The sequence below is a fragment of the Perognathus longimembris genome, chromosome 18 (genome assembly GCF_023159225.1).
Source record: "Perognathus longimembris pacificus isolate PPM17 chromosome 18, ASM2315922v1, whole genome shotgun sequence".
NCBI lineage: Eukaryota > Metazoa > Chordata > Mammalia > Rodentia > Heteromyidae > Perognathus > Perognathus longimembris.
Window position 1 is genome coordinate 12,582,958 of NC_063178.1, and position 14,726 is coordinate 12,597,683.

Sequence of the window (14,726 nt, forward strand, 5' to 3'; positions counted from 1 at the left end):
CCCAATGAAATTCGTTTCAGTCACTTTAACAAACAACAGATAATTTCAGCAGAAGCCTTGCAATTTCAGAAGATGGCAGCATAGTAGGGGCTGGTGGAAGTGAGGAGGTAGAGAATCCAGAGCTGTTTATAATCGTGTGTGTGTGTGTGTGTGTGTGTGTGTGTGTGTGTGTGTGTGTGTGAGTGGGGCCTCATGATCTCACTTAATTTTTTTCCCCTCAAAACTGGTGTTCTACTTCTTGAGCCACATCTCCACTTGTAGCTTTCTGCTGGTTCATTAGAGATAAGAGTCTCTGGACTATTCTGTCCAGGCTGGCTATGAACCAAGATCTTGAGATCTCAGCCTTCTGAGTAGCTAGGATTACAGGTGTGAGACACTATCACCCTGCTGTTTATAATCTTCAGTTCTGAGCAAATGAGCAAATTTTCTTTCCTAATCACACACTGTCTATGTCACTACTGCTTAGCAAAGTTCTGTTGTTGTTTTGTTTTGGTGCTGGAGATGGAACCTAGTGCTTCAGGCATGCTAGGAAAGTACTTTACTATTCAGCTGCACCTCTAGCTTTGTTTTTTTTGTTTAATATATATATCCATTCCATCTTTGCAAATTCTGACCCGGGAAGCCTGGCTTAGGCAAAAATACTTAAAAGAATATTCTTTAAGAACTACATATTCTTCAAATAGTATATCATATATTCTTGTTTTAAACATTTTTACTGTAAAGATGATGTACAGATAGATTAGTTATGTAAGTCAGGCACTGAATACATTTTTTTAAAGAGTCACTCCCTCCCACATTTTCTCCCAGTTTTTTTCCCTCCTGACCACCCTCCATTCTATACCTTTAAAAACCTTTTTAAAAAAATAATAATTATTTATTGTCAAAGTGATGTGCAGAGGGGTTACAGCTTCATATGTAAGGCCATGGGTACATTTCTTGTACTGTTTGTTACCTCCTCCCTCCCTCTCCCCTCCCCTTCCTCTTTTCCCTCTCCCCCTATGAGTTGTTCAGTTGGTTTACACCAAATGGTTTTTGCAAGTATTGCTTTTGGAGTTGTTTGTCTTTTATCCTTTGTCTCTCGATTTTGATACTCCCTCTCCCTTTCCTAGTTCTAAAACCAGTATATACAGTATCCAGGGTACTCAGATGAGATACAGTGATAGCACAGGGACAACCACAGGAAGGGGATACAAGAGGATCATCAACAAAAGAAGCTACGATTTCACATGGCATGTTGAAAGTAATTACAACAGTGATATAACACTCGTTTCCATAACATGGAGTTCATTTCACTTAGCATCATATTATGTGATCATAGGGGCATAGCTATTGGGCTCTTGTGATCCTCTGCTGTGACTAGCCTAAACCTGTGTTAATTATTCCCTATGAGGGAAACCATAGAGGCCATGTTTCTTTGGGTCTGGCTCACTTCACTTAGCATAATTTTTTCCAAGTCCTTCCATTTCCTTACGAATGGGGCAATGTCATTCTTTCTGATAGAGACATAAACTTCCATTGTGTATATGTACCACATTTTCCTGATCCATTCGTCTGCTGAGGGGCATCTGGGTTGGTTCCATATTTTAGCTATGACAAATTGTGCTGCGATGAACATTGTTGTGCTGGTGGCTTTAGTGTGTTCTTGTTTGTAATCTTTTGGGTAGATGCCCAAGAGTGGGGCTGCTAGGTCATAGGGGAGCTCTATGTTAAGCCATACGGCTTTCCAGAGTGGCTGAACAAGTTTACATTCCCACCAACAATGAAGGAGGGTTTAAAAACCTTTTAATCTGTTCTGTTAGGAAACACTGTGTAAGTCAAGGTCTGTGCTCTGTTTTCAGTTACTACTTTAACTACTATTTACCATACCACCCACTAGCCTGTTGTAGTCAGTAAGTCGTATATTCATTATTCATCATTGCACAACAATCTTACAGAGCAGGACTTGAAGCCCAGGGAAGTTGGCCCCAAAGTCTGACTGACCTCAAGGTGTGCGTGGGGGGCTCTTTCTTCTACTGGGTTATGCAGTGTTCCCGCAAACCTTCCCAGGGTCAGATGACTTTGCAAAGCTTGTGGGAGAGGACCCCCGGTTGGAGGTGAATTTTAACAAGGTCTCTGAACTGTTTCCTAGCTCCAAATGGAGGAGCTTGGTTCACATGGTTCCACTTGGCGGAGACAGGTCATCTGAGGGCGGCGATGGCGGCTGCAGACAGAAGCCAAGGTGAGGCAGGCTGAACCCTCCCGAGGTTTGTGTACACCCACCCTGGACCATCTGCAGGGAGATTCGCTGCTCATCCAAAGCACCTGCACAACCCACCTTGCTCTCACAATCATCAGCCACAGAAACGTCCACGTATGGGGCCCTAAGGAACCAGAAGCATCCATGGGCCAAGTACACCCAATATTTTACTCCCTTACCTCCCAATCCCAGGTGCATACATTTCAGATGTTTTCTGCAATAGTGGGATTTTTTTCCCCCCTGAAGAAAGAAACAATAGTTGGGCTGCTTCTACGCACTATCAGTTGCCATAGCAACATTCAAATTGCTATGGCAGTGGGTGGAAAAGTGCTGTGGTAATGCCTAGGATTGCACAGTGTCCTTTTCTGCTTAGAAGAGAGCCACACAAAGGGGAAGGGGAAGAAGAGGCCTGACCCCCGCAAGAGCTTTCCCAGGAAACAGGGTAGAACATGGCTCCAGACGATTTTGGTTCAAATTAGAAAACAGAGACAGAAGATAGCAGATACATTTAAGAAAGGGTCGTTTGCTGGATGCCAGTGACTCATGCCTATAATCCTAGCTACTCAGGAGGCTGAGATCTGAGCGACCGTGGTTCAACGCTAGCTCAGGCAGGAAAGTCCTGCCCGGTGACACTCTTATCTCCAGTGAACCACCAGAAAACTGGAAGTGGCGCGGTGGCTAGTTGAGTGCTTGCCTTGAGTGGAAAAAGCTCAGGGACAGTACCCAGGTTCCCTGAGTTCAAGCCCCATGACTGACAAAAGAAAGAGGGGGGCGGGGGGAGGGGTTGCTTGCTAAGAAAGTTTTCTCAGAAGTAGAGAATGGATTGTTTTCAGTAGCTTCCTTTTCTCCTATCCAGTTCTTTTTCTCCCCTCCCATGACTTTCCTACTTTACCCACTGGTGCTTCAAGAGCTCCGCCCACCTCAGGCAGTGTCTATGGATCAGCCAGGAAGCAGCCATGCATTCATTGGTTTGCAGTGTTCCCCAAATGAGATGCTTGACTCCCTGCCTTTCAAACGGGACAGATGACAGACAGCACCCAAAGGATGAGAGCCGGAAGCACAGTGCTACTTCCTGCTCATTGGTGAGCAAACCACCATACTCCATCTGTGAGTTGCTCCGTCGAAGCCAGAAAAGCCAACAACGAAGAAGACACAGCTGTTTTGGAAACACAATTGGAAGGGGGAATTATGTCACTTCACTTGGGGATAAATTCAGCCTTGTGTGTGTGTTTGCTGGTATTAGAGCTTGAACCCAGGGTTTCTCATGCTCTTGGTTATCTTTGTTCAAGGCTGATCCTCTACAATTTGGGAGTCACCCCACCCCCTTCCTTTTTGGTGGTTAACTGGAAATAACAGTCTCTCAAATTTATCTGCCCAGGATGGTTTTGAACCACCATCTTCAGATCTCAGCTGCCTGAGGACTACAGGTGTGAATCACCAGGGCCCAACTGAATTCAGTTTTGATGGACAAGCAGAGGATGGTCTGCAGGGAGAGTGGGTGGTAGGGAGAAAGAGGATGAGAACACTGCTGGAAAAGGCAACAGCAGGTCCACAGGCATGGCGATGGGTATGTAAGATGGCGATGGTGGGGCAGGAAAGAGGCCCAAGATGAGCGGAGGGAGCAGCTGGGCCCAGGCTGGGAAGTTTGGCATTTACATGCCTCTTCACCCTCTTATATTGCTTTTTTTGTCTTCTTGACTGTGGAAGAGGACCTCAACAGTACTTCCTGTTTAATGAAAATGAGAGGCATAATCCAAAAAACACCACCGGGCAGGGCTCACACCTATAATCCTACTCAGGAGGCTGAGATCTGAGGATCCTGGTTTAAAGCTAGCCAAGGCAGGAAAGTCTATGAGACTCTCTCATTTCCAATTCGCCACCAGAAAGCCAGAAGTGGAACTGTGGCTCAAGTGGTGGAATAGCAACCTTGCACACACACACAAAAACTAAGGCCTAAGTCTTGAGTTCAAGCCTTAGTACCTACATAAACCAACACCCTTTTCCCCAAAAAACATAAACACCAGAAAACTTTCATTGACTGGCTCGGTGTGGTGTGCAGGGGGAGGGGTCCATGCGGAGGTGAGACTAAAAGGGGCTGCTATCCTCCCATGCAGAAGGGAACAAAGCCAGCGGACGAAGCGTCATTTATTTTGGCATGAGTGTCCTGTAAAATGCACACATAGCCAGGGACTAAAATGTGACACCGTTTTGGGACTTGACATTCATGCTGATACTGGCCAAAGTACTTTCCAAGCTTTCTGTGTTTGGTGGCAGGGAATGTAAGAATGAATGACTTGTGTGCTGGAAACGTATGGTGCTCATTCCTGGAGTCCTGGCGCTGCATTGGGGAGGATGGTTCCCCATGCGGGCAGTGAGCGCACACCAGAAGAGAGGATGGTTCTCCAGCCAGGAACAGGTTCCTGACAGGGGAGACCAAACAGGGCAGAGCAAACAAAACTCCCTCAAGTCTCTCTGCTAAGTAAGGTTGCCAGATGGCAGGGTGCTGAGATCAGGGTGTTCCCTGGGAGTCTGCTCAGCATGCACACGTGGGGTGCAGGGGTACTGTTCAGGCAGAACAAGGCCCAGACCAGGTGGTTCCCACTTTACAAAGGAAAGTGTCAGCTTTGGGCCTGGTGTTGGTGGCTCACGTCTGGAATCCTAACTACCCAGGAGGCGGAGATCTGAGAATCACAATTTGAAACCAACCCAGGCAGACAAATTGGACTTTTTTTTTTTTTTGTCAGTCCTGGGGCTTGAACTCGGGGCCTGGGCACTGTCCCTGAGCGTCTTTTATTCAAGGCTAGCACTCTACCACTTGAGCTACAGCTCCATTCTGGCTTTTTCTGTGTATGTGGTACTGAGGAATTGAACCCAGGTCTTCAAGCATACTAGGCAACCACTCTACCACTAAGCCACATTCCCAGCCCAGTGATAAATATTCTTACACCCTCCCTCCTATCTTCTCCCCTTCTTCCCCCCCTTCTTTGTGTTGGTACTGGGGCTTGAACTCAGGGCTTTGTGCTTTCACTCCAGTGCTCTATCACTTGAGTCATGACTCCAGTCCAGCTTTTTTACTGGTTAATTGGAGATGGAATCTGAAGATTTTTCTACCTGGGCTTGTTTTACATGTCAATACTGCATGTCTTAGCCTCCTGCATAGCTAAGATTCCAGGTGTAAAGTACTGGTGCTCTTTGCTTTTCTTCCTTTCCTGTAGCTCCCAATTTGCTCTATGGGGCACTCCGCCTGCTCAGATCACTCACCTTACCCCAACAGTATGGAAGTGTTCACAGTTGGTGTGAGGGATAGAACAGAACCAGCTGTGACCACTTTGAGTTCAGGTTTGGTAGTTCTCCATCTGAATTCTCTTTTAGAGTTAAACCTTACACTATGGGGAGAAAGGCTCAGAGATACCTTCTGGAATAAATAATGTGTTGAAATATCACCCTCATCTTTCTCCTTCCTTCCCTCCCATTTTCCTCGCCCCCCCCCACCTTTTGGTTGGTCATGGGGTTTGAACTCAGGGCCTAGGCACTGTTTCTGAGCTCTTTTGCTCAGGGCTAATGCTCTACCACTTTGAGCCACAGTGCCACTTCCAACCCTCTTCTTTTGGCAGTGGGTTTGTTGTATATTCAGCAGGCCCGGCTCTGGGGGCATTATGAGCCCTTCTACATTTTTTTTTCTTCAAATTTTTATTATCAAACTGATGTACAGAGAGGTATCCCTTCTACATTTTTAATAATCATTACATGTCACAGTTGACAAGCAGGAAAGGACATCTCTAAGAATGAGCCTGTAAGATCTATATTTAAAATCCAGGTCAAATAGCACCAGGTCCTGGGGGCTTCTAGGCTGGTGAAAGAAGCTGGCAGGATACAAACTGGCTATACATAATACACAAACTCCTTAAGTAGTAATTAAGCATTGGCCTTAGAAAAAGAGGGCTGATCTTTGTGTGTGTGTGTGGGAACATAAGGATCTGTAAATAATATCACAAAAGCAGGCCACCAGCTACTTGTTAAGGGGGCTGAAAATGGTTTGGGGCTGGGCATTGGTAGCTCATGCCTATAATCCTACCTACTTAGAGGCTGAGATGTAAGGATTTCAGTTCAAAGCCAGACTGGGCAGGAAAGTCTGTGAGAACCTCTCTTTTCTTGGTTGGTCATGGGGCTTGAACTCAGGGCCTGAGCTCTTTTGCTCAAGGTAAGTGCTCAAGGCTACCACTATGAGCCACCCCTTCTGGTTTTCTGGTGGTTATTTGGAGGTAAGAATCTCACCGACTTAGATCTCAGCCTCCTGAGTAGCTAGGATTATAGACATGAACCACCAGGGTCTGGTTTAGAGATGTTCATCTCCAATTAACCACCAAAAAGCCAGAGTGCGCTAGCCTTGAGCAAAAAAAAAAAAAAAAAAAAGCTCAGGCCCTAGAAAGAAAAAAAAATGGTTTTGGTTAAATTGAAGCATAGGAAATTCTAGTCTTATATACAATGATTCTTTTACAAAACCGAATCTTTAGGAAGAGTTTTAAAACAAAACTCTCCCAAACAACAGCTGCAACACAGCAAGCTAATGGGATGGTATTATTTTCCAAAAATTTTCATTTTGGAGAGGCTAACCAGCAGAAGAGGCTTAAAGAATTCGTAGAAATGGACTGATATTACAAGATTGTTTTTTTTTGAGTTGCTAGGCAACGCTGAAACACAACTGTTCTGAGATCACTCCGTGGGCAGTTCAAATATTACACAGCCTGACTCCCCTCCTCGGCAGCAGACCATGGCAACTGGGGTGCTATGGGCCCAGCATACCAAAGTGAACCCCCGATCTGTATCTCAAAAAGCAAATGAGAGTGGATTGTCTGGTTGCCAACAGCTTCTGTAAAGGTGCAGTTTTCCCTGAACCCTCCGAGTTCTTTGCTAAGTGCTACTTCACCTTGGTCCATACTTTTGTGTAGCGAAATTACCCCGGTGCTTCTTCATGGAGTACCTAAGCCCGAGGCACTTCTGAGGCTACTTTGTGTAGGTGGGAATGTAGACTTTCACAGAGAAATGACCTATCTCACCATATCTTTCTGAAGGATGTAGTGATAGTACCCTCTGATAGGTTGTTTTCTCTGTCACTTAACACCTTTAAATTGTTTCAGCTTTCTGGAAAAGTAAATACAGTTAACAATCGTGCACATAAACACATCCTTAATTGTGAGATAAACGATCTCTCACTTTTTGTTCATTCTAACCTTTACCCACTCTGACATTTGTGATGTAATATGGTTGGTCCTTAAATTTAGTCATTATTCCCAGCATTCCAATTCTATTTCTCCCTCTGGACATGTGGCTTATGATACACAGGGAAAAAAATAGGCTAGTTATATTGTTCATTGCTTCATTTTAAGGTTCAGAGAGGGCTCCCCTGCCCCTCTGTCTAAACAAGCACAACCCCCTCCACAATCCATACCATCCAATTGCTATAACTGTCCAAGTTACATGAACATGTCATCATGGTTCAAGGTCCCCAGTTTACACACACATTTTCTTAAAGTTGTAACCATTGTGAGGCGCCTGAAGATCTCCCAGGCCCTGCCTCTCATCTCTTTAAACTTCATGAACTGAGGGGGGGGAGGGAGAGGGAGACCAAACCTTAGATATATATTTTAAGTAAGCTCCGCCTTTGATCCAGGGCAGGCTGGGCATGACTTACCTAAAAGGACTCCATAAGTGAGCAGAGCACCAGCAGCAACGCGTTCTATCTGCAGCAGAGACAAACCCACTACAGGCCAATTATGACAGTGGTTTCTGAGCGCTTGCTACATATGTGCCATACATGATAAGAAGCCGGCTCAGTAACCACCATTTCTATAGCAACCCACACACTCTCTGCCTGCTGCTTGGAGAAGGCAGTCAGAACTGGATCCTACAATGTGGCTTCCTTCCCACTTGGAATAGGTGTTCACTATTCTCCTCCAGAGTATTCAAATCTAGTGGGGTATCATTAAACAGTAGAAACCTAACATACTCAGATTCTGAAATCTTCATTGCTTTGCCACTAGCTGTCAACCTGTCACTTTAAATTCAAACGAATGACCTGGTTTACTTGTTCATAAGTGACCGTTCCCCAGGGCAAGAAGTCAGAGCTCAGTGTGACAACCCTGGACATCAGACGGCCATCTGCTGCCCCAGTTACACACAGGAGTAAGGGGAAGTGCCCAGAAAAGCGAATTGACAACCATCACGCCTCAGTGTCCACAAAACTTCATTGAACATACATTCACCACGACAAACCTTTAGGCCAGAGATCTCCGAATTAAACAGCTTCTTACCAGGAGCCGGTGATTGATGCCTGTCATCCTAGCTACTCAGGAGGCTGAGATCTGAGGATTGTGGTTCAAAGCCAGCACTGGTAAGAAAGTGTGACTCTTCTCCCCACTAAAGGATCAAAAAAGCTGGAAGCAGTCTGGAAGTGGAGCTGTGGCTCAAAGTGGTAGAGCATCAGCCTTGAGCACAAAGCTCAGGGACAGCATGGAGGTCTGGCATAGACAGACAGACAGACACACACACACACACACGCACACACACTCTGTGGGTCTATATGGCAAGTAGGGGATTGATACTGCTGTAACGTGCTACCAAAACCCAAGGTTAATTGTCTTCCCAGCCATCCTCTAATGAATATGAAAGTTGGAACACAGAGATGCTAATGTCTATAGTGAAAAATCTCTTTGCATGTTCCAAAAGAAAAACAATTTAAAACACAACTGTAGCTATTAAAAAAGAGACAACTGGGGCTGGGGATATAGCCTAGTGGCAAGAGTGCCTGCCTCGGATACACGAGGCCCTAGGTTCGATTCCCCAGCACCACATATACAGAAAACGGCCAGAAGCGGCGCTGTGGCTCAAGTGGCGGAGTGCTAGCCTTGAGCGGGAAGAAGCCAGGGACAGTGCTCAGGCCCGGAGTCCAAGGCCCAGGACTGGCCAAAAAAAAAAAGAGACAACTGATAAATGGAAGCATGAAATACTGACCCCTCTAACGGTGTCAGAGAGAGTCCCTCAAAGTCTTGCTCCTAAGATAAATCTTTCAGTTAACCACAGTCACCTAATTAAAGTGTTTGAATTAGAGTTGAAACAGGGCTATAGCTGGGCCTGTAATCCAGCTACTTAGGAGGCTGAGATCTGAGGACTGTGGTTTGAAGACAGCCTGGGCAGGAAAGTCTCTGAGACTCTTATCTTCAAGTAATCACCAAAAAGCCAGAAGTAGCACTGTGTTTCAAGTGGTAGTGAGCCAGCCTTGAGCAGAAAAGCTAAGGGATAGTGCTCCGGCCCTGAGTTCAGCCCCAGTACGGGCACAAAAACAAAAAACTCCATAGCTTTATTGGATCACTATTAAAAGTGTGTTTTTATCATTCAAATAGAAATTCCTTTGAATTATGAAAGAAGTTCATTTTCCTTTACAGCACTGGAAGTCTCCCTGCTACGAAAGTTTGCCACTGTGAATGTCAGGTGTCACTACTCCTGGCCAAATGATGCAGGAGGCTGCCTAGGTAATAGGGGAGGAGGGGACTGTGGCTAGAACAGTGTCCCAGTTCTAGCCTGCAGAGGGCAGAATATTCTTGCGTTGTAATATCAGAATGGAGGCTTTTATATCAGGGGCTGCAAGACTTTTCTATAAAAGGCGAACTGATTCAGACAATACAACAAATGGGCATAGTTGTATTCCAATAAAACTTCATTTAGGGATGCTTATGAGTAAGTTTCATAACATATTCATGGAGCATGAGATATTCTTTCTCTGGATTTTTTTTCTCTCCATCCTTATTAAGGCAAAATAAAAGTCATATATGCTTAAAGTGCATGATATAATAGTCTGATATGCATATCAAAACAGACAACATACCATCACCTCACATTTACCATTTTCTTCTTTATTTTATGGTGTGAATGCTTAATACCAAATATAAGATACAGGATTGTTACCTCTATATTGCTATGTACAAAAACCTTTTCCTCAATTTCCTCACCTTGCATCATGGAAACTTAATTCTCTTTGATCAACTTCTCCTTGGCCCTCCCCCTCCCCCTCCCCCTTTTTTGTCTAGGGTTTGAACTTAGCACCGAACTTAGCACCTGGGCGCTGTCCCTGAGCATTTCTGCTCAAAGGCTAGTGCTCTACCACTTGAACCACAATGCCACTTCTGGTTTCCTGGTGGCTAACTGGAGATGAGTCTACAAATTTTCTTGCTCAGATTGGCTTCAAATCTCAGTCCTCAGGTTTCAGCCTCCTGAGATTCACACCTCCCCCTCCCCCCCCCCCCCCCCCCCCCCCGCTTTTAAAAACAACAACAAGCAAAAAAGTCAAATAGTTTCTTCAATCATTTAAAACTGTAAATATCCTTTATGGCTTTTAGCTGGCTGGCCTTGATTTAGGCCAAAGATTCTCCATGGATTTAAAAGTTGCTGTTTCTAGCTGTTTGACAATCTGAGATTGATAACCATTTTGATTTACCTCCAAAGTAGATCATTTTAAGTATCAGATTATTTGAAGTGATTATTACAATCACAAATAGCACCTAATAGATGATTATGACATCTGCTGAGGACATATGAAGGCATTACTTATTCTGATAAGACTGTCTCTGGAATTTTCTATTTCACTGAAATATTTTAATTTCAACATAGATAATGACATGATTGATTCAACAGAATAGAAAACAAGTTAGGAAACATGTAAGCTTCTATAGAGTTTAGTAAGTTAAAGAACATATGGCTTTTAAAAAATGTCCATCCAGGGCTGGGGATATGGCCTAGTGGCAAGAGAGCTTGCCTCGTATACATGAGGCCCTGGGTTCGATTCCCCAGCACCACATATACAGAAAATGGCCAGAGGTGGCACCGTGGCTCAAGTGGCAGAGTGCTAGCCTTGAGCAAAAAGAAGCCAGGGACAGTGCTCAGGCACTGAGTTCAAGGCCCAGGACTGGCCAAACCAAACCAAACAAAACAAAACAAAAATGTCCATCCAGGGGCTGGGGATATGGCCTAGTGGCAAGAGCGCTTGCCTCGTATACTTGAAGCCCTGGGTTTGATTCCCCAGCACCACATATACAGAAAATGGCCAGAAGTGGCGCTGTGACTCAAGTGGCAGAGTGCTAGCCTTGAGCAAAAAGAAGCCAGGGACAGTGCTCAAGCCCTGAGTCCAAGCCCCAGGACTGGCAAAAAAAAAAAAAGAAAAAAAAAAGTCCATCCAATCTTAAAGTTTTCAGAAAACATATTTTAATTCATTTGATTATTTTTGAATAGTGATCCATACCTCGGCCTTTCTCTGTGCACATGCAATCTGCCACGGCCAGGAATTTGGTAGTTGTATTTTTCAGAGTAGATGCTAACTTAAAAAGACTACTTTAGTGGAAATCAACATCTCTTTTGATTTGACTTCTCTGCTAAGAACTTTGTGAAAAGTTAGCCCATCTGGCTGATCTCTGCATCTGAAAATTGTGTGTGTGTGTGTGTGTGTGTGTGTGTGTGTGTGTGCACGCGCGCGCGCCCATATTGGGGCTTGAACACAGGGCTTGGGTGCTGTTTCTGAGCTTTTGTGCTCAACACTAGCACTCTGTCATTTGAGCCACAGCTCTACTTTAGTTTTTTTAGGGTTTTTTTTTTTATGATTACGTGGAGATAAGAATGTCAGGGACTTTCCACCCAGGCTGGCTTTGAATTGAGATCCTTGGCTTTCAGCCTCCAGGGTAGCTACTAGGATTGTAGGGGTGAGCTGCTGGTGGTGCCTGGCTTCTACTTCCCACGTTGATGTTCTGGTAGATGGTGTCTTTAGCCAAGAGAAGAGAGAGAAATTGTTTGGATGGCACCATCAGGGAAGACCATTCACAGAGCATGGAGACCTCTGCCTGCTTCATAAAGTCTTAAGGGTACGTGCTATGGGCTGGGCATTGTCGCAAGCATCTTACAGGTAGAGACTCAGTTTTTTCTTAGAATAGTGAGTTATATATGTCTGATAGGATATGCCATGGCTCCCTGACATTTAATCAAACATCTAGATGGTGCTATGAAGGTAGTTTATGGATGAGAAGAACATTTAAAGCAGTAGGCCTTGAGGGAAACAGATCACTCTCCATATGGGAATGGGCCTTTTCCAGGTAGTCGAAGGCCTTGAGAGAGAAAGAATGAAATCCCTTAAGCAAGGGGAAATTCTGCCATTAATTGTCTTTGGATTTCAAATAGAAACATCAGTTCTTCTTGGGATGGCTAGTCTACCTTGCAATTGGGATTTGCTAAGTCTCCTCAAATGTGTGAGCCAATTCCTTAAGACCCCAGTCTCTACCTTCCTCTCTTCAATCCACTAGCTCCATTTTTCTGCAGAACTTTAATAGATTTCTAACAACAGCAGACACGATTATTATCTGAATGCACAGTGAGGAGATAGGTGCAGAAAGGCTAAGCGGCTTGACGCCACACAGCTATGGGTAGCAAAGCTGGGATTCTGGTCCATCATGTCAACAAAGTCCTTGCACTTTAATCTTAGGTTCTACTTCTTTTTCAAAGCATGGACCCAGGTGTGTTTGGGGCCCACTGCGAGGACTAATGAAGAGAGTCAGAATGTATGAGCATCCATGATTGGATATCCATGATTTACCCAAAGCGGGACTTCAAGATTTTAAGTTGCAGAACTCAGATATTTAGGAAGCAGAGATATATTCTTTCTTTTCTCCTTTATACTTCCTCTCCATTTTTTTAAAAATCCATCTCCTTCTGCTTTCGGAAATCCTGGGCTCTGAGACCCATTCACACATTCCCCTCGAGTTGCTACAACCATGATCACCCCTTGATTTATAAGTCTTGGGGAACACACACAAGCAATAAAGGGCCTGTCTTCCTTTGGTGCAGGATACGTGAACACAACACCACAATCCAGCTACCAATGTCCATCTGGTAAAAATCAATGCACTTGTGCTTTAAAAGTTTTTATTATCTCTTGGATGACTGGCCCAGATAAAAGCCAGCAGCCACGTGATGAGCTGGTCTGTGGACAGTACGAGGTGATAAGGAATTAAAGCCTCTGGGTAACGGCTGGAGAGGAAGTAAGACTGGCCTGCAGCTAGGTGTGTCTTGAAGTGCAGCTGACCCTGAAGATTACCTGGCTGACATCTTTCTGACAACCTTTTGGGGATCTCTTAAGCCCGATCTAGCTAGCTCAGTTGGGCGTGGATTCACGGCCCCTCCAGACACTGCAGCACAGTAGATATTCACTGTGGTTTGAAGCTACATTTTTGGTTCATCAGTTACATAGCAATTGGTCACAAATGCATATGAGCATAGTGACACGTGTAGAATTTGAAATATATCATTGCTTCTAGGTGGTAGGTTCATGGTCCTTTTTACTTGTTCTGCACAACATTGGCAAATATTTCCCCCTTTTTCAACAAACACACAAAAAGACCATGTGACCAGGCTCAATCAACCTTGTCAAGAATAAAAGGATGGACATAAGGAGAGCCAATGTTAGCTCTCAGCTTCAAAGATCCTCTTCAAGGGAATTAGCTGAGATGCGTAGAAACCCAAACGCCCAACTCAACAACACGAAACATCAAACTCCAAAGGCTCTCAGCTTACCCAGCTTCTGATCAAAGCGCCAAGCTGCGACATAAGCATTGTGCCTCAGACTGCTCTGTGTGGCCACGGGCACAGAGACGTGGATGGGGCCGTCCACCAGCACCGGAGTCCCATTGCTGCTGAGAAGGTGCACGCTGACGGCCGTGACCGGGGTCAGATCATACCTCGTGCTGTTTCCTAGAAGGAAGAGGTATATGTGTGTGTGTGTGTGTGTATATATACACCGTCAGGGGTGGGCCCTTCATATCAGCAATCCTCAACACAACCTCACTAAGCAGGTGAAACCCCCGTTTTATAAAGGAATAGCTTCAGCCAAAGGCAGTCAAGGCAGCTCTAGGGGGTCAAGCAAGACTCCAAGCTCAGGCCTGTCTACTCTTTAACTATCATGCTTGCTTTGCTTTCAGAAAGGGAAAGACTTTCCTGGAATGTGAAACGAAGGCGTAGGTGGAAGCTACTGAAAATAACTTCTACCCAAAATAAGCCCAGTACAACATGTTTATAACATGTGGAACATACGTTAAATAACAGATGACGATCATAAAACTAAATGTTCACTTAAAAATATATTAATTTATTGTTTGATGCCAGTACTTGGGCTTGAACCCAGGCCTGGGCTCTATCTATGCCTTAGCTTTTTTTTTTTCTTTTCCCTCAAGGCTAGAACTCTATCACTTAAACCACAACTCCACTTTTAGTTTTTTGGTGGTTAGCTGGAGATAAGAGTCTCATGAACTTTTCTACCTGGGCTGGCTTTGAACTGAGATCCTCAGATCTCAGCATTCTGAGTAGTTATATAGGTGTGGGCCATTGGTGCTGGTAATTTTTTTTTTTTTTTTGCAGTGCTGTAAATGGAACTCAGAGCCTTGTGCATTTTAGGCAAGTG

At 44.7% G+C, this 14,726-nt stretch overlaps 1 protein-coding gene across 1 annotated transcript in view; it reads right to left on the minus strand.

The window, feature by feature from the left end:
- Nucleotides 1–14,726, minus strand: part of Fam171a1 (family with sequence similarity 171 member A1) — a 102,227-nt gene that overhangs the window by 6,911 nt on the left and 80,590 nt on the right. The window contains exon 5 of the mRNA XM_048367580.1: nucleotides 13,844–14,020. Coding sequence (XP_048223537.1) covers nucleotides 13,844–14,020 — 177 coding nt within the window. The remainder of the gene's footprint in view (nucleotides 1–13,843; nucleotides 14,021–14,726) is intronic.